The 20371-nt window shown below is 31.8% G+C and overlaps 1 protein-coding gene across 2 annotated transcripts in view; it reads left to right on the forward strand.

The window, feature by feature from the left end:
* Positions 1-20371, forward strand: part of BMP2K (BMP2 inducible kinase) — a 132748-nt gene that overhangs the window by 65761 nt on the left and 46616 nt on the right. For both annotated transcript variants that reach the window (XM_081304259.1, XM_081304260.1), the window contains exons 8-10: positions 5618-5721; positions 7336-7415; positions 11960-12120. In XM_081304259.1, the coding sequence (XP_081160385.1) occupies positions 5618-5721; positions 7336-7415; positions 11960-12120 (345 nt within the window). The remainder of the gene's footprint in view (positions 1-5617; positions 5722-7335; positions 7416-11959; positions 12121-20371) is intronic.

Here is a 20371-nt window from a genome sequence, read left to right on the forward strand (position 1 = left end):
TTAAAATATAACTATTAAAATTATTTTTCTCACCTCTTCATTTTGTGCAATGATGTAGTGATTTATAATGAACATCAGGGAGAAACTTTGTCTTGCTTTTGGGTCTGCTCACTTACTGCTTTATAGTTTCTTTTTTCTCTTTTCTATTGGCCATTATAATTATAAATATTGTGGGATTTGTTGTTACATATTTGTACATGCACATAACATAATTTGGTCTATTTATTTCCCCCATTTGCTTTATGATTTTTTATTTTAGCTTTTAGCAGTACATCTATTGGGGTTGTATTTATTTTAGTACCTATTTTGTGGGATACCAGGATTTTGCTAGTTTTCACATGCTTAAATTTATTATGGGAATTTAAAATATATAAACAAGTATTGATAGGACAGTGCAATAAGTCTTTATTTTACCTGTCATTCAGCTTCAGTGATTTATCAAATCATGGCCAATCTTGTTTCATATACACCCTCATCCATTTTCCTATATTATTTAAAAACAAAAAGACATTTTAATGTACTTGAAACATAAAGATAAGGTTTTCATGGAGGTTTTCAATCATTGGCACTAGGATTACTACTTGGGGAGTTGTAGAGGAAGGGTTTTGATCAATAACATCTAAGGGACAGCTACCAATACTATCCCAAATATACTGTCTTGGAATTATTTGTAGTACCACTTAGTGTCTTGTTTATGATCAGATGTATTTATCATCAGCTGTTAAACATAGTCTCATTTCAGTAGTATATAAAATAAGTTATGTAGGTCACATATACATAACATATAAATTTCTATAATAATCTCCATAGGTTAACAGATAAATATAGTAAGTTAATGCTGAGAATATTTATAGTTACAAAATAGTTAAATTTTTATAGTTGCAGAGTATATGTTTTTCAGAAAAATTTAAAAAGAATAGACTGCATGTTTTTCTTTTCAGGTAAATTATAGTCAGTATAATAAGAAACTGTGGGTTAGGGAAAAGTGCCCTTATGGAAGGAAAAAATTCAAAAACTTTTAAGCAGGAAAGTGCTTTTGAGACTTATAACCAAAGTATTTTTCCTTTAAATTTGTTGAACTGTTGGACTAGAGATGCTAGTTTATCTTTGATCAGAACTAGGCATGGATCCATTGCTTCATGTAACTTGAATCGTAACTACTTCATCTTTGGCTTGGATCCTTGATTAAAACATAGCTTGGCTGCTGCTACAGCAGCAGCAGTTCCTTTAGCTGCTGTTTTTGTTGGAATGCACAGGGATGTTGTACTTTTCTATGCAATATTAGTATAAACATAATTCATTTGCTGAAGATAAGTGTTTTTTAATAGGATATGTATGATAATATCAGTGGGAAATATTGTGGTGGTTTAATCATATATTATGGTCAATACTGAGACTGTTTTGTGTTGTATTAGTAGTGTTTATGTCAATAGAAAGAATCACAATATTAAGATGAACAGAGAACTATTTCATATCTATGTAGCCAAGTTTTAAAAATGTCGATTTTATATTGGTAATAGAGTCAGTGGTAATTGGTCTTGTAATGATTTACACGATCATTTTAAGTTGAGTAAACAAGGTATTTTCTACATTCTCTGCTATTTTTGTTTTATTTTTAAATGTAATCCAGTTTTGCTTTTAGATAAACTGAGCATATATGTTCGTTAATGCATTCCTTCTTTGTAAATATATTTCTTGTAAATGATATGGTTTAATTGCCATCAAATAGGAGTTCAAAAAACACTAGACTTGAGGTTTAATTATTATGAGGGAAAACAGTTTTGGACAAAGTATTTGAAAATTGAAGCTCTCACTCTTGATAGATATGCCCCATTGTTTAGCTGGATTAGAGCTTATATCTCTGCATTTTTAGATTATATCATTTGGTGATCTAGTGGTACATTTTATATTTCTCTTGAAAGAGTTCAAGAAATTATATTTAAATACTAAGTGATGGCTTTTTTTTTTTAATGGCTAGTGCTACTCAACTTAAAAATATTTAGAGATAAAAATGTAGCTATTTTACCTGGGTGTTGTAGGAATGATTATTAGTGTTTTCATACTTTTATTTATTTTTGGTACTGGGAAGTGAACCCCCAGGGGTTCTTAACTACTGAGCCAAATCTCAGCCCTATTTATTTTTTTAAATTTTGAAACAGGGTCTCACTAAGTTGCTTAGGGCCTTGCTAAGTTGCTGAGGCTGGCTTTGAACTTGTGATCCTTCTGCCTCAGCCTCCCAAGCCACTGAAATTAAAATTGTGTGCCACATTCGAAGCTCATAATTTTGAATTTAGAATCAAATCAGAGATAGGCACAGGATTTCATCAGCTAAAACTGTCAACTTTAGTATAGGTTGAATATCCCTTTTTTGAAAATCCAAAATCTGAAAGATTTGACTTGGTGTCACTGTGGTAAATTCCATACCAACTCATGTCACCAGTTGCAGTCAAAATGCAGGTTTTGTAAAAGTATAAAATTTTCTTAAGGAGACACACACACAGGCGCGCGCGCGCACACACACACACACACACACACATTCTTTACGAAACACAGGAGAATTTTTGTGTTTAGACTTGGTCCCATTCCTGAGATGGTTCCTGGTATGTGTGTAAATATTCTAAAATACAAAAACTGAAAAATCAGAAACACTGCTTCCAAGCATTTCAGATAATGAGTTTCAACCTGGATTGATTAAAGTAGATTGCAGGGAAAAAAATCTGTATCTAAAGCCAGATGGGCTTGTTCTGCACCCCACCCCTAGATTTACCTGCACTCAGTCATAGGCAATGCTATAAAGACACAGATTCTTCCATAGAGGCAAGGCACTTTCAAAACATAATTTAGAAGAGAGCATGTATGTTCTGAGAATATCCTCATGTGAAAGAAGGAGTATCAGAGATTAGCATTTAATTCTTTTTTTGTAGTGTAATTACACAAGTCATTATATTTTCCGTAGGGAAATGAGTTATAATAGTAGAGAGAACTCATAATCCTAAACTCAAAGTTTTGTGGTTTCAAACTTTTTTTGACTGATCCAATGTAAAAAAACAGATGAGCTGAATCAAGTTTCATGAAATGTTGCTTGTACTCGGCACACTAATGTACCCTAATATTTTCTGTCTTAATTCATTAGATACTACACATGACCTTTTGAATTTGAATTTATGTCACCTAAATGGGATCAGTATAGTTAAACAAAAGTGGCTCAAGCAGATGTGTATTCCCACATCAAAACATGAGTCCTGGGAATTGGAGGTCCTTTTATTTGCTTATAAGATAATCTTTGTTCTATCTCCACTCTAGTCTGGCTATCTAATCTTTAAAGGATATGATATTGTGCTTAACTTTAAAGATAGAAGTACTTATACCAGTATTGGTTAGAACATAAAATCTCAAATTTATTCTTTCTCCTCAATATTTCTCATCTATTGTGAAAAAAAAATACAGGATTACCTAAAGGACCATTCTTTTTCTCCAGATACTTAAAAACGTTTTTCTTGGATTTAGCCAGATCCCCAGGGAAGTGTATTCCTATATCAGTTTTCTACCCTTGTAGAATTTCTTAGGTGTTAAGCCACTAGACCACACTGGAAGAGTGTGTAAACAAATGTCACTCATTGCAGTTCATTAAGGATGTTGTTCATTCTTTGTGATCATCTTAAGAATCTTGACTTGAAGGAGAATTTGCTCTTTTGTGTTAGGAATACTGTTTTTCTTTATTATCTGTTTTTTTTTTTTTTTTTTTTTTTTTGTGTGTGTGTGTGTTAGGGATACTGATTCATGTAATAGATCATGTTGCCCTTTTATATAGTGAAAATTTTGAGCCTACATTTTCTTTGCTGACCTCATTATGCTGTCCCTCTCATCTCCACCCAGTGAATTACTTTTCTATTAGCCCTAATTTTCTTGTATATGTAAAAAATTTTATATCCTATATGCTACTTCAAGTTTTTATAGAAATAAATATTTATAATTAGCTGTTGTTAAAACTAAACTTTAAAAGCCAAATTAACTTGTTAGATTAGAAAAATAAGATTATATTATTATAAATTTGATAGTTTTTGTGATTTGGTTGTTAAAAATTATATTAATCAACATTTATTGTTAAAAGTATGTTTAGCTTTATTTTACATAATTAACTTTATACACTGTTGCTTTTAAAACAATATTTTTGGGTATTAATATAAAATGCATTTGGAGAATAAATAAACCTTGTAAATCCCTCAGATCTTTTTGGTATGAGGTTGACTATAAACTACCAAGTATTTGAATTAAAATGTTTTTAGTTATTTCAATCTAACAATGGCGATATATCATAAAGGGTAAGTTTCATCAGTAGTATGTCAGCATTTTAATTACATAAAATCATATTCTATTTAGAGCTTTTTAATTTTTAATTTTCTTTTTTCTTTTCTTTCTTTTTCTTTTCTTTTCTTTCTTTTTTTTTTTTTTTTTGTGCAGGAGCCATGCTAACATTCTCTGTATTGTTCCAATTTTAGTATATATACTGCGGAAGCAAGCACAGCTTTTGTATTTTTTAGACCAGCCTCAAAATTTCTGAAATAAATTTTCAAGTTTTGAGTTCAATGTCACTTGCCATACAACTGTGGTTTTTCGTTTAGCTGAAATAAGTGTATCATGTTGGAGATACATTATAATTTTTGTTGAAAATATTATATTTGAAGGGAAAATTTAATTATTGTAAGTTGTTATTTAAGTGATTTATATACTTAGATCTCTTTATACATTATTAACATGTTTCAAAATATCTAAATGCCTTAAGTTTTACATTTTAAATACTTAAAAATGATCTAAACATTCTAAAAACTGAGAATTATTTAATGAAACAGGTTTAGTTGTAAAAATGTCTTAATAAAATATGAATTTTTCAGTTATAGAATTGAATAAAAATGTCAACCTTATTGTGAAATTTGGAATTAAAATTAATTCAAGCAATGGACAAGAGATAGTGACCATTTTAGTTTGAGAAAAGGTCTCTGATATTTCAAACATTGCCTAAAGTTAATAAATAATTTGTTTGTGATAAAACCATAAGTCTCTGTTCATATTTCTGAACATGATATAGATAGCATGTTTAAATACAGAACTCTAGTGATCATTGTTAGTATATATAAAAAGCATGTTTTTGGAAAACTATAGTGTCAACCCTGTGCTACTTTCTTAAATGTACACAATGTAACCTTTCTCAATTATTTAGGATTATTTCAAGGTAGAGGAATTTTAGATAATAGAATTATTTCAAGTGGAATTATTTTGAAAGCCTCATCTTCCCTTTACCTCCATGTCCCTGGAATTTATCTTGAATAATTCTCCAATGTTAATTTATGTTGTGTGTTACTTTCTCAACAGAATGATCATGTATGTCATTCATACTTCTGGTAAATAGTTGTTCAATGACTTCTCTAATCTGTCTTTTAGTTTGGAATAATGTTTTTAAGTTCACATATAAAATAGCAATCTGTCTGTTTCCTATAAACATTAACAAAGTTTGCTAGAATCATCCCTGTTCTTAGAATGGAACAGAATTATACTTATAATATGCCCCTAAGTATCATCTATATTCAGTAAAATTTAACATTTTGATATATTCTTGCAGGGTTCATGCTTGAACCAGATCCAGAGCATAGACCTGATATATTTCAAGTGTCCTATTTTGCATTTAAATTTGCCAAAAAGGATTGTCCGATCTCCAATATCAATGTAAGTAGTTTCTAAAGTAGGATATGAATTGAAAATACATTTTATCATGTGTGTAGATACGTGTGTTTGTGTATGTGTGTGTATACACTTTGAGTACTTGTTTTATGACAAGTGATCTGCTACTGTGTTTGTGAGTATAGTTTTTGTATAAAGTCACATTTCTGAAACTGTGTCCTGAGGTGTCCTGGAGAACTGCAGCAAACTCAAGAGGATATTTTGCATTTTCAAGGGAGAACAATGACATTTGTCTGACATAGCACAGACTTCTTTTATCAAGTTGTTTAAGCTTAACCATTTAATAAACAGACACTAAGTGCTCTCTTAAAGACAAAAATTTGGGAAAGTTGGTTGTGAAGTAGATGCATGGTAAACGGAGAGACCTGAATTCAATTCTGTTGTTTTTTTGGGGGAGGTTACCTAATGTACATTTTTTTTCGTCTGTAAAGCAAGATAGTAATTACAAAGATTACAACTAATGTAAAACCTAGTGCTGAGTCCATGGAAAGAGCTTATATGGAAATAGCGCATATTGTTTGAAGTTTTATTCACTATGTGCACACTACATTAACTTCAGATAAATGATGTATGACAAGTCTCTGGTAATTTTAATAAGGTTGCTAGTTGTTACTGATTTTAAGCCGTTTTCAAGTTTATAAAGAACATTCTGGCCTGATTTGCTTGTACATGTTTCCCTTATGTATAATTTAATCTACCTATGAAGAAAAAGGAAGGAATGTGGTACCTTTCCTTTTTTGTTTTTTAAGGCCCTTAATGTATCAAACGTAATGTTTTCTATGTTGAAGCTGAAATCATGCAGTTCGAACATTCAATAAAGAAAATAGTTTTATTTGAAATTTTACTATGGATTTTTAGCTCTCCATTCATCTAATATTTACTGATTTCTGTTATGATCCAAACATGAGGCGTAAACACTAGTGAAGCTTCTGTCTTCATTTTCTAGATCTTATGCTGAGTGTCATGAAAATTATCTGTAGTATTTGTAAACACTTTTTTATACTTATTTACTTCTTTTTCTTTTTTAAAAATTTTTTATTTATACATAACAGTGGAGTGCATTATAATTCTTATTACATATATAGAGCACAACTTTTCATATCTCTGGTTGTATACATAGTGTATTCACACCAATTCGTGTCTTCATACATGTACTTTGAATAATAATGATCATCACATTCAACCATCATTAATTACCCCATGCCCCCTCCCTTCCCCTATATACTTCTTTTTCTGAAGTACAAAATAATCTTTGATTTATAATCTTTGTAGTATAATCTTTATTTTTACCCAAATGACATTTGTATAACATGTAATGATATTTGCAGATTATATCTGGGAAATATAATGTGGTTAATTTGGGACGTGAAAATAAATGGTATCTCATACAAAGTATTTTGTATTGTTTTGTTTTGTTGTTTTTGAGATACTGGGGATTAAACCCAGGGCCTTAGCTGATAGGCAAGTGCTCTACCACTAAGCTACATCCCAGCCCTCACAAACAGCATAAGTTCAATAATATGTCCATAGCTTAAAAAACAAACTTGTTAAAATTAAAAACCAAAATGAAAATTTTTGGTTTTGTTTTTTTCTTTCAAGAACTCTTCTGTTCCTTCAGCTCTTCCTGAACCATTGACCGCTAGTGAAGCAGCTGCTAGAAAAAGCCAAACAAAAGCCAGGTAGGCAAAACTATGTTTGCTGAAATGAAAAAGGCATTTTGGTGGGGGTGGGGGAAGCTACAGTTCTTATTTAAATTTTAGCAAATGTCATTGATTAAATGTCATCCTCCCACAAAAAAAGGGCGTGTTACTTATTGCATGTGGTGTAGATAACAAGTACAAAATAAGGTTTAAAATATTATATCCAGGATTTGATATTGCTCTTACCTGAACTGTCCACTCTCATTAATAAATATGTGAATTTTTAACTGATGATGCTACACTGGGTCTTTTTTGTGGGGAATGGGTGGTGAGATCATTATCTTCATAACATGGCAGCCCTAATTTAGGACATTTTATGTTTCAAGTTTGTAGCTAATATGCTTTTTAAAATACTTAAATATAAAATTTATAGGCAACTAGAAAATATATGTATTTTGTAGAATTTATAGTGGGTGGTTATAACTGTTAACATGTTGTAAGACTGTTAAAGTATTATGTTTTGAAATGTATTTTTAAGTTGTTTACTGCATTTATAAGTTTAAAATATATTGTGTAGATTAAGAGCTGAAACTGTTAGTGATGATATTTTCTCTGCTTTTTATTTTAACTTAAAAGTTAATAAGCAGGACTATCTCTTAGGTTATCAGACAGGTATAATATTGCATTTGGGGAGTTTTCTTAGTCATAGCTTTTTGTATTGTTCTCACTTAGTTAAATTATTTGACATAAAATATAAAAATATATTTGTTAAATATCCTTTACATAAAAGGCATAGATATTGGAAATGTAAAGAAAAATAAGCAGTTTTTATTTCCAAGAATTTCTAATTGTAAACAGTTAGTTGTAAACTGATGGATAGCAGAACATTCTGAGAGTAGGGAGGAAGGGAAAGACTGGGAGCTGGGAGAATAAGAGCACAAAAGGAATGCTTTCCCTGGGGGTGGGCCTTTCCTTGAAGAATGAGTAGTCAGTCACCTGAAGGGGTGAGAGTGCAAATAAAACAGACAATTGAGGCTAGAAGAATGGCTCTTATGACACTACAAGGATGGAGAATAAGAACAGATTCAGGAGTGTTGGGGAATGAATAAATTGGTAGGTAAATGTCAGTCATAAGCAACTTTGTTTATATGTCATGGCTGAGAATTTTGGATTTTGGCCTTTCATCCTCCAGTCAACTCTGTTGTTTGGCACTTGGTTGTAAGATAGGTTGTGTGATTTGTTACTTAGAAATATCAAAGTATCATTCATGAATGGCTTTTAAAAAAAATATGGCACCCTAAAAATATATTCACTCATTTGAATTTCAAAATATTCTCTGCAGGGAGATGAAGAAATGAATATAGCTAATTCATAGAAATCCAGTATGACCACCAGTTTGTCTTATCTATAATGTAGCTTTAATGAGCAGCCATTGTTATAGTTGAGTGGTAATTATGAATTAAGACTGGTCAGTTGGATTTTATTGTCACTTTAAAAATTTATTAATAATTAAATTAAGAAAATATCAATAATTAAATCTTTAGGAAGGTAGGTACAAATTTTTAAAGAAACGAGTCAAATGAAGAGTGATGATTTGAATATCTTTTCATTATGACATAAAAGTTATAGCTATATTACAAGCAAATGAAATAATGCCATTAAAATGTGCAGTATTTAACCTGTTTTAAACATTATGCAATGTATACACATATTGAAACGTAACATGGTAATCCATTAAAATATATTTTTATGTCTATATATCATTTAAAAATTGCTATGTTTATTTATAGTATGGTGAATCTGTTCATTATACATATCAAAATATAAGGTTCATTGGTGCTTATTGGTCATTAAGATAAATTTACTCTTAATGAAAAACTTAAAATCTAAAGTATATAAAGCTTAATATTAAAATTTAGATTTTTTTCACGTAAACGTCATATTTTGGGGAGAGGAATCTTAATTTTATTTTTGCTGAGGTTTTAAATGCTAGGCAAGTGCTCTAACAATGAACTACATTCCCAGCCCAGGGAAAAGAATCTTTAAATAAGCTTTTATAGGTGTTAGTAGCCATCTGCCCTGTCTTTAGTCTGTGACCCTTTTTGCTTTACTTCTCAGAAGCTCCCTTCTGCCTCCCCAAACTTGGCATGTGCTGTTGGGACTGCTAAACATATAAAAGTCATATGACATGTATACCTCAAAGATGGAAATGCTTCCTCTCTCAGCAGATGGAAACATTGAAGCAGGAAAGAAAGTCTGCTTTTGGAAGATTGTTCAGGTGATAGTGAGGAAGAAAGAAAAGAAGGGAAGCAGAGGAAACAGCACTGTGACTGTTGTAATAGTACAAGTGAGTCAGTGTAGCAGGGGCAGTGCAGTAATTACTTTCTTTTTTTTGTGTCTTCATTTTGACTAATTTGTTTTGGCATTTTCTTCCTATTCACACAGAATGCTATTTCTTTTTCAGAGTTTGATAAGATAAAATTTATTTTAAAAATTTAATCTCTAATTCCTACTTGAAGTCATTTTTAGTCAAATTAAAGGTGGAATTATCCTTTATGCAACTCTTGGCAGTACTATTTTGTCATTGATCACTTTCACTGTCTTATATTTTGTTGTGTTTTCACCAACATATAACATACCTTTCTAAGTGTTTTGCTGAATATTGGTCAAGTACAATAGTATATTGATAAAATAAATTGTGAGACATTAGATTGTAGAAATAATTCAGACTATTAATAAGCTTTTCAGAGGTTCTACCATGCTTTATTTGTGTTACGTCTCTCTAAAGAGTGGTTTGGTCTTTTCCTCATGCTCTTCCTTCCTGTTCTGTTCTTAGTTGCTCTCTTTATATCAAAGAAAACATTTGGCATTTGTTTTTTAGGGTTTGGCTAGAAAGGGAGAGAGAAGGGAAAGCATATGGAAATGGTAGGAGACCTTCAATGATACACAAAATTATAAGAGGTTATGAGGGGCAAGGGGGAAGGGGGAAAAAAGGGGAGAGAATTGAACAACAGCAGAGGAGGTAGAGAGGGAAGATGGGAGGGGAGGGGGGGAGGGGGGATAGTAGGGGATAGGAAAGGTAGCAGAATACAACAGTCACTAATATGCCATTATGTAATAATGTGAGTATGTAACAGATGTGATTCTGCAATCTGTATTTGGGGTAAAAATGGGAGTTCAAAACCCAATTGAGTCTAATGTATGAAAGATGATATATCATGAGGTCTGTAATGTTTTGAACAATCAATAAAAAAAAAATTATCTCTAAAAAAAAAAAGAGTGGTTTGGATCAGGAATATGGCAAACTCAAGTTTGGTCTACATTACTCACTTAAGAAATAAATGGAGAGTTAGAAAGACTATGTATTTTTCCCAAATTTCTTGAGATTAGGGAGTGTAAGATTGATTTTAGTGTTAAATCCCATAATTTGAACTCATAAGTATTTCATTATAAAAATGACATATAATTGATTATATGTAAAAATGATCTTTTATTACCTTGGTTCAGTTTTCATATGACACATATCATACCCATCCCTTCTAATTAAACTAAGTGTTATTTTTAGAAGATAGCACAAATATAATACATTTCTATAATTTTCCAAATTTTTGATTCAATTTTATTTTCTTTGCTCTTGGAAAGATAGCTGTTAACAGGGCTCCCTCTTGTGGTATGTAGAGATATTAGGAAATAGCTGTAACTTCTGCAGTTGTAGATTGGGTTTCTTCAACTGCAATAACTCTGTGCTTTCATGTGTAGTTAGAATTTTTAAGTATTAAATTACTTAAAATGTGGTAAAGAATTTAGTACAGATATTTTGTGGAAAATCCTGTTGGAAAGAGAATATCTGGCCTTATTAAAAAGTTTTTTGAGTTTTTATACTGAATTTTTAGAAAGCAAAGTTGATAATCATATAAATAAAGATTTTACTTGACTTTTTCAAGAAAAAAAAAGCAAATGTCTGTCTTCTCATATCTATTGTCTCTTGTTTTCAAAATTGTGCTTACCTCTTGTCCACCCACATCTGAAGTCCTAAACTAACTCCTAGAAGCAAAAGTTTTATATAGTTTCCATTTAGAGTTATAAGTAAAGCAAACTTGAAGATTAAAGAAGTTGAATGTGAGCAGGGTCTCTACCTGTTGAAAGTGTTGGCTTCTTTTGTTTTATATGCTCTAGGGTGTAGTCTTTTCTTTCTTATGCCTTGAGTCCAGGCTAGGGAAGATTATTTCTTGTTTCTCTTCAAAGATTTGGTTCGCAATTTTGTCAAAAACATTATAAGAAGGTTTCTGTTTTGTTTTCCTTTCAATCTCATTTCATCTCCTTAACAGTAATCTTTGGGAGTATACTCTTTCTGCCAGTTTCAACTGCAGACCTTGATGGTAGTGTACTATTTTCTTTACTTTATTTACTTTCCTGTCTTCACTAAAAATGTAGTCTTTGGGAATAAGATTTAGGAAGAAGCCAAGAGGACTGACATGATCATCTGTAATAATTAAATGCATCTGTTGAAGTAGATACTTTACAGAAAAAAATAGTAAGAAATAAGCCCAATATTTGTAATAAAATATATTCTTCTATTTTAGAATAACAGATACCATTGGACCAACAGAAACCTCAATTGCACCAAGACAAAGACCAAAGGCCAACTCTACTACTGCCACTCCCAGTGTACTGACCATTCAAAGTTCAGCAACCCCTGTTAAAGTCCCTGCTCCTGGTGAATTTGGTAACCACAGACCAAAAGGTAATGCAGCTTTCATAGTCAATGGAAATAAACCTTAGATGGTTTGATTTTCAAGAGGCATAAATTACCAGTAAAAAAGTAGATAATAATACATCAAAAAACTTTGTGCTGATATCTAATAGACTCAATTATTTTTCTTAAGGTTTTCTGAAGGCAAAGAAAAGTTACTGGCAATGTAAAACTATAATATGAAAAGCTCAAAATTTTCCTTGATTCTAATACAAACTCTTATCCCTAGAGATAGGTTTGGCATTGATAATAAAGTTCAAGAGTATAGGGAGTTCTGTGTTGTATTGGAAAGGAGGTGGTTGAATCTCTGGTCTTTGAAAACTATGTATCTTTCTTTGCTTTGAATCTATAGCCTTGGTGAAGGAACCATGTGCACATTGCAACATAAGAACTGGTATTTTAGTTTGATTTTGAGAATTGTTTTTCTAATCTAAAACATCTCCTAAGTATTTTGGTAGTGTGGTACTTAAAACAGTTTTTCTCACTAAGGAAATATTCCTGACTGATGAAGTACATTTAATCTTAATCTCTCAAGGGTCTGGGGATATAATGAAGACTTATCTCAAAGATAACTCCAGTTTACACTTCCATTTTATAACAAGCTTGTGTTTTGTTTTTAAATGTTAAATATTTTCATTTAGAATACTCTCAATGATTCAAAGCCTGCATTTTGAATGAATCTATGTTGAGTCTTATTTCTCTCATTTTTCTTTAGTAATATATCTTATAAAAATACTAGTACTTATAGGATTATTAGAAGGCTTAAATGACTGGTTAATGTAATGCCTGGTACAGAATATGCCCTTAAGAGATATTAATCATTAGACATTCTTATTACTATTAAGTCAAATATATGGTGAGGGAAGATAATGTTTATTTTTATATTACCTGGCATATTGCTACATATCTATGTGGTAATCAGGTACACCAATTAGAGTAGTGTCCTATGGGAAAGGGAAGGTAATGGGAAAGGGAAGAAATGTTCATTCACATTTCACCATTTCTTAGCCTCACTGCTGTTCTCTTGTGTAAAATGAGGACAGCAACTATTGTTCCTATTCTGAGGAGTAAATAGAAGGTGTATGTTATGTAGAAAAATTCTATCTCAATAAGCATTCATTGATCTTTTCCCTACTGTTTTGGTTTGGAGACCTTATTAGTTTTATTTATCACATATCAGAGTTCCCTGGCAAAAGGCCAACTAGAAACACATTTGTGCTTGAACAAGTCAGATTTCTTTCTTACAAATTACTGGGAACTGTGAGGGAGCATTTGAAAAAACATTTTCAGAATTTGGACTTGTTTTGGATAATTTTGGGGAGGAGTTAAGGAAGTGGGACATCTTTGAATTCTATCCAGAAGCCTGGGCATGATATGGTTTAGGTATCAAATCTTATCCTGAAGGAGAGAAGCTAAAGCCTCAATTGGTTACAGAGTAGCAGTCAAATGAGGCAAGATAGAGGGACCTTGGGTTATTTTTGTGGTTTGGACAAAGTTCATGATTCTGTTTGTGTTCAGATATGAATATAGAGTGGTTTTGTGTCTTGATCTTTCCTAGACACAGAGTAGTAACCTTATCTGATGTTAAGTGTTTTATGAAATAAACCAACATGTAAGCACTAAGACCCAGCTGTGAGGGCCAGGCCTGTTCCTGATATAAGGAGCTACATTTCTCTTATATTTGCTTCCAGCTTAAGTTGGAAAAATTATACTTTTTCCCCTCCCATATAAGCTCCTTTTTAACATTTCCTCCTCCTCTGGAAATCATAGAAAGAAACACATATAAGAAAAGAAAGTAAAAAAAGTATGTTTTCTCTTAAAATATGCAAATAATACAGAAATATTCAGAGGGAAATATAATTCTCCTTTTTAAAACTTAGAGCATATAGTTGGGTTCATTTTGACAAAAACATAAATGCAAGGAATTTGATTTCAGTCTCCATTCCCCCCACTTTTCCTCCCGTCCTCCTCCTATTTTTTTTCTACTCTACTGATCTTCCTTTCTTTGTTCCTTTATTTATTTAGTTTATTTTATATGTGTGTGTGTGGGTGGGTGTGTATATATATACATATACAAAGGGGAAATTCCCTTTGGTACATTTGTGTATTCATATAACATGATTTTATCAAATTCATTGCATATTTCCTTTACTTTCCCATCCTTCCTCCTTCCCTCTTGTTCTCCCTTCTACCCCATTCATCTTCCCTATGTATCTATGATATTATTTCTTCCCTCCTCACCTTCTTTAGCTCTGGTTTCCACTTATTAGAGGAAACATTTGGCTTGTGATTTTCTGAAATGTAACTTATTTCACTTAGCATGATGTCCTCCATTTCCATCTGTTTATCAGCAAATGCAATTAATTCATTCTTTATGGCTGAGGAAAACTCCATTGTGTATACTATACCACATTCTCTTGATCAATATTCATTTATTCAAGGGAATCTGGATTGATTCCTTAATTTGGCTCTTGTGAATCTGGACTGATGCCTTAATTTGGCTGCTATAAACATTGATGTGACTGTATCACTATAGTTAGTATGTTGACTTTAGTTCTTTTGAGTAAATGCCAAGGAGTGGGATAGCTGGGTCTTATGGTAATTCTTTTCCTACTAATTTTGAGGACTCTCCATACCACTTTCCAGAGTGTTTACATTAATTTGCAGTCCTACCAACAATGTATCAGGGTTTTCTCTCACATCCTTGCCTGTTTTCTTGATAATTGCCATTATATTATGTAAGTCTCCTTTTTTTCTTCCCAGAGCTAACCAGAAGTAGTTCAGTGTGCATTCTCTTATATTCTTATGTGATATATATTGATACAAGTAATTTATGTTGTCATTGACTTCAGTGAATTCATACCATATACATTTCTCTGGCAAGTTGATTTTTTCTTCTTAATATATTTTGGAAAGCTTCTTAGCTCATCATTGCATAAAGAATTACCAAGTAATTCTTAATAGGTATGTGATATTTTATACCATAAATATACGATGGCTTGTATAACCATTTACGTTATTTCCTATATTTTCTGTTACTAATAGTGTTGCAGTGAATATCCTTACATCCCATTCTTTAATGACATTAGGACATTTCTCTAAGGAAGGTATTAGGAAGTTTTTTTTTTTTAAATTTTGTTTACATACTTCTAAATTGCCATCCAAAAAACTCCAGAAATTTACACTGATATCAACAGTGTCAGTCTCATTCCTATTCTTGCCAATGCTTAATGATAGAAGTTTTTAAAAATGTTGTCTTATTGTTAGGTAAAACATTTTTATTGCATTTTAATATTCCTGATTAATAGTACACTTTCATCTGTTCATGTTTTTCTTCTATGAATTAACTGTTCCAATTTTCCATGAGATTGTTTTCTTTTTATTGCTCTGAATATTTATTTTTATTCTGAACATTAAGTCTAACTTTTTGCCAAATACATTATAAATCTTTTCTTCCATTTTTGCTATTCATCTTTAGATTTGTGAATATACATTGAGACATAGGAAAAACAAAATTTTACAAGGTCAGTTTTACACTTTTCATTTTTCTGCATTTTGTAATGTATTTCAAAGAATTTTTTTCCATTTTTTTTTTTAAGTGCTGATACTTTTTTGTTGTTGTTGTTAATAGTGGTGTTTGTTTTCTGCAGTTAGCTTTTCAGTCTTCCTGGAATTGATTTTAGGGTATAGCATGGAGAAAGTACTAAGTTGAGTTTTTTTTTTTTTTTTCCGTTTTCTGTAGTTTTTATTTTATTTTTTCTGAGTTTTTATTAATTAGTACAGTATTGTATATTCTTTCTATTCTTTCTCTCCTGATTTGAAATGCCACATTCATCACAATCTAACTTTCCATATTGTTTCCTTACCTCTATACTGTACTATCAGTGTAAGCAGAACCCCGGTAGAGTAGAATCCTGCTTGGAGGAGGTACAAGCCATCTGGGAAAATAAAAAGGCTGAAATAATCAGCAAGAAATGAAGACAAAACCAGAAGTTAGATTTAAAATGGGGGCACCTGATGAGTCTTCCAGCCCTGATAGGAACTGGAACTGAACAACTGAAAAAGGCCCCAATTCTTTATTTAAGGGGGGAAGTACATCAAAGGCAGGGATAAGGTTTCAGTGTGGCAGGGATCTTGCAGTCAACAGGTTGTTTGGTGCTTGGTAGACTATGCTCATTGGTAGGTTATGCCCTTTGATTCTAGTGCTTTAAGCTAAAGCAATGCACCAGTGTGATCTGGGAAATTTTATCCAGGAGTTCCTAGAAAAACAGCTTCCCTGCCTTAATGGCTCAAACAATATTCATAGTTCATACAGGGCTCTCAACACTGTATCATTGAATTGTTTTTTTAATGCCTCTTCCACAACTTTCTAGTTTTGATAAATCTAATCAAACAAGTAGACTAACATCCTTCTCTAAAATTTTCTTCTGTATGAATTTTAAAGAAAGCCTCTCAAATTACAAAATATAATTTTTAAATATTATTTAAATCCAATGACATACTGAATTTGGAGGAAATTCACGTTTTAATTTTTGATCATTATACTCATCCATATTACTAATTCTTTTATTAATTCTAATAGATTTTAGTTGCTTATCTTGAATTTTTTTGAGAGGGAGAATCCCTTTTTGATAATGATTTGCCTTTTTCTTATGATTATTTATACATTTACTGTTTTCTCTTATCTTATAGCACTGGATAAATTAAATTCCCTTAATATTAAATAGCAATGTTGATATTTTACAATCTTGTCATTCTCTTTTAATAAGAATGCTCCAGGTTTTATGTCTTCCCTATGTTTCTGTTATTTATTTTCAAAGTCTGGTAGATGAAGTTTTTCTTTATTCCTAGCTTATATATATATATATATATATATTTTTTAGAGTTAGGAATGAATTGCTTTTCTCCCCTCCAATATCTGTTGATAAATGGTACTATTTTCTCCTTTGATGTGTTATTTATTATGTTATTACATTTTTGGATAGTAAAGCCTTTTTGCCTAAATGGGATAAACCATACTTTTGTTCTTTGGGTAAACTGTTGGCCTTGTGTTGGATCCTTTCCTTTCTGTTTTTAAATGATTTTCTGAAAAAGAGGTACTGTTTCTTCAAAATGTGTTAGAACTGAGTGAATTTAAGTGAATTGTTACTGTTTAAAAATCCAGAATTTATTTTACTTTTAAATTATTTTTGTGGTGCTGGCGATTGAACTCAGGGCCTTGCACATGCCTTGCAAGTGCTATACCACTGAGCTACATTCTGTACCTAGAGGTAAAATTTTGATCACATTTTTAGTTCATTTAATTTTCATTGATTTACTATAATTTTTCACCATTTGCTATAATTTACATATATTTTTAAATTGTCCAATTTATTTAGATTTTCAAATTTAGATAAAATTATAGATAGCAATTTTATGATGTCTTTTAATTACTTTATTTAAGTCTGTAGTATGTTGATTCCCTCACTTCTAATATTTATTTGGTGAGAGTTGCCTAGAGCTTTACCTCTTTTTATTAATCATTTCTTTTCTTCCTTTCTTACCTTTTCTTTCTTTTCTTTTTGGTACTGGGGATGCACAGGGCTTTGCACAGGCTAGGTAAGTGCTCTAACACTTATCTACATCCCCAGCCCTGTTGGTCTTTTCAAAGAGCCAATGACTAGCTTTTGGTTTTATTATTAATTTCATGTTGTGGTTTCTTTTTTTATTATTATTTTATACCTTGTCATTAATTCAATCCTTCTACATTCTTGGACTTATTTTCATTTGGTTATTTTTCAGTTTTCTTGTTTTCGTGTATACATTTAAGGCTATTTTTTTTCTTGAGTACTGCCAGTGTTTTGTTTTATAGATTTTGCTATGTTGTATTGTCATCTCTTTAAAAATTAAAAAAATTCAGATACGAATTTCTCTTGATCTTTAAGTTATTCCAGGGGCAGTTGTTAAATTTTCAGTAGGAATAATATTTATGGTTAAAGTTTATTGCTCTGTAGGCAAGACTGTGTTTATTTTATCTTGGGTTTATTGCTTTGTAGCCAAGATCTTGGCCTGTGTTTAATGATTAAATCAAGAGATATATAATGAAGACCTACTATGTCTTAGCTACTAGGCTGAATCAGTGGTCAAAATAAGACCTTGACAACTGTTATGTAGCCTGTGTTTTGTGGGAGATAGGAATAGAGTTGGAGAGAAGAATGAATTTTGCCTTTGAAAATGAATTAACTACCACTTTTGAGTTTGGTGACCATATACCTGCTTCAGTTTATGTATAGATACTATCTGTCTTTGTAGAGAATGTGTGATCTGTGTCTTGATATACAAATTATATATTAGATCAATTTTGTATATTCAGAGTTTCTCTGTCTTTATTTTTATTTGATTTGTTAGCAGATTCACTTAACTTATCTGAGTCTTTGTTTCATCATTTGCAAAATGGGGAATTATAGTGTGAATGATTATGATGTACTTGAAGAAACAGTTGTTTTCACGTAAAATTGTAATGTTGTTTGTGGATTCTCTGGTGCTCTGTGACTTTGGATGGAGGATCAAGGGCTTTCTGCTGCCTGATGATACTAAAGAAAAGTCAGTTTGTGAGGTGAGAAGTGATCTCACAGTCCTTACATGAAGATCCTTGGTTTGTGATTGGACTCCCATATGAGCCTTCTCCAGCTGGACTTCACAGCTCTGAAAAATGAATGTAAAGTTTAGGAGTGTAACTTTTAATTTTCTTTCCATTGGAAAGAAATAACATTTAAAAGATCAATGGTAATTTGGTCTGGATGGTGTGTAATTTTTCTTCATTTTCTTCCTTAAATTTTTATAAATATTTTCAAGAAAAACATAGACCTGAATTTTTCTTAAAATTAGAAGAATTAGAAATAGAAAGCTCTTTTCATGGAGGTTCTGAACTTAGGCCTGAGGAAGTTTGAATATATTAACTGATGAAAAAGAATCCTTCCCTCTTCGTATTCTACCCTTTTCTGCCTTGGAATTGAACAGTTATTTTAGTCAGGCTTCCCTCACCATAACAGAATACCTGAGATAACTAACTTAATAAGAGAAAGGGTTTGTTATGACTTGTAGTTTTAGAGGTTCTGGTTCATGTTTGAATGGACCCATTGCTTTTTAAGCCTTTGGTGAGGGTGCCCATGGCAATGAATTTTCCTTTGTCTAATTCAGTGAACTTCTGTTGGTCCCTTACCTGACTTACTATGAGTTAGCATCTGCATGTCAGAGAAAACATTTGGCCTTTGGTTTTTTGGGATTGGCTTATTTTATTTAGTACGATAGTGCCCAGTTCCATCCATTCACTTGCAAATATCATAATTCCAATCTTCTTTATTGTTGAGTAATATTCATTCCATTGTGTATACCACATTTTCTTTATCCATTCATCTGTTGAAGGGCACCCAGGTTGGTTCCATAGCTTACCTATTGTGAATTGAGCTGCTATAAACATTGATTTGGCTGTATCACTGTAGTATGCTGGTTTTAAGTCTTTTGTGTATATGCCAAAGAGTGGGATAACTGGGTCAAATGGTGGTTCCAGTCCAAGTTTTCTGAGGAATTCCCATTACTGCTTTCCAGAGTAGTTGCACCAATTCTCAGTCTCACCACCAATGCATGAGTGAACCTTTTTCCCAACATCCTTGCCAACATTTATTGTTACTTGTGTTTTTGATAATTGCCATTCTGACTGGAATGATATAGAATCACAGTATACTTCTAATATGCATTTCTCTAATTGCTAGAGATGTTGAACATTTTTTCATATTGTTGAACATTCATATTTCTTCTTCTGGGAAGTGCCTGTTCAGTTCCTTTGCCCATTTATTGGTTGGGTTATTTTATTTTATTTTTTTCAATGTTTTTGAGTTCATTATATATCCAGGAGATTAATGCTCTATATGAAGTGCAGGTGGCAAAGATTTTTCTCCCATTCTGTAGGGTCTCCCTTCATATTCTTGATTGTTTCCTTTGCAATGAAGAAGGTTTTTAGTTTGATACCATCCCATTTATTGATTCTCACTTTCACTTCTTGTTCTTTAGGAGTCTTATTGAGGAATTTGGTTCCCAAACTTGTATGATGGAGAGTTGGGCCTACTTTTTCTTCTAGTGGGTTCAGATCTCTGGTCTCACATCTAGGTTCTTGATCCACATTGAGTTGAGTTTTGTGCTACATATGGATTTCTAGTTTTCCCAGCACCATGTGTTGAAGAGGCTATCTTTCCTCCAATGTATG

This window comes from Spermophilus citellus, assembly GCF_964194105.1.
Source record: "Spermophilus citellus genome assembly, chromosome: 8".
NCBI classification, from domain to species: domain Eukaryota; kingdom Metazoa; phylum Chordata; class Mammalia; order Rodentia; family Sciuridae; genus Spermophilus; species Spermophilus citellus.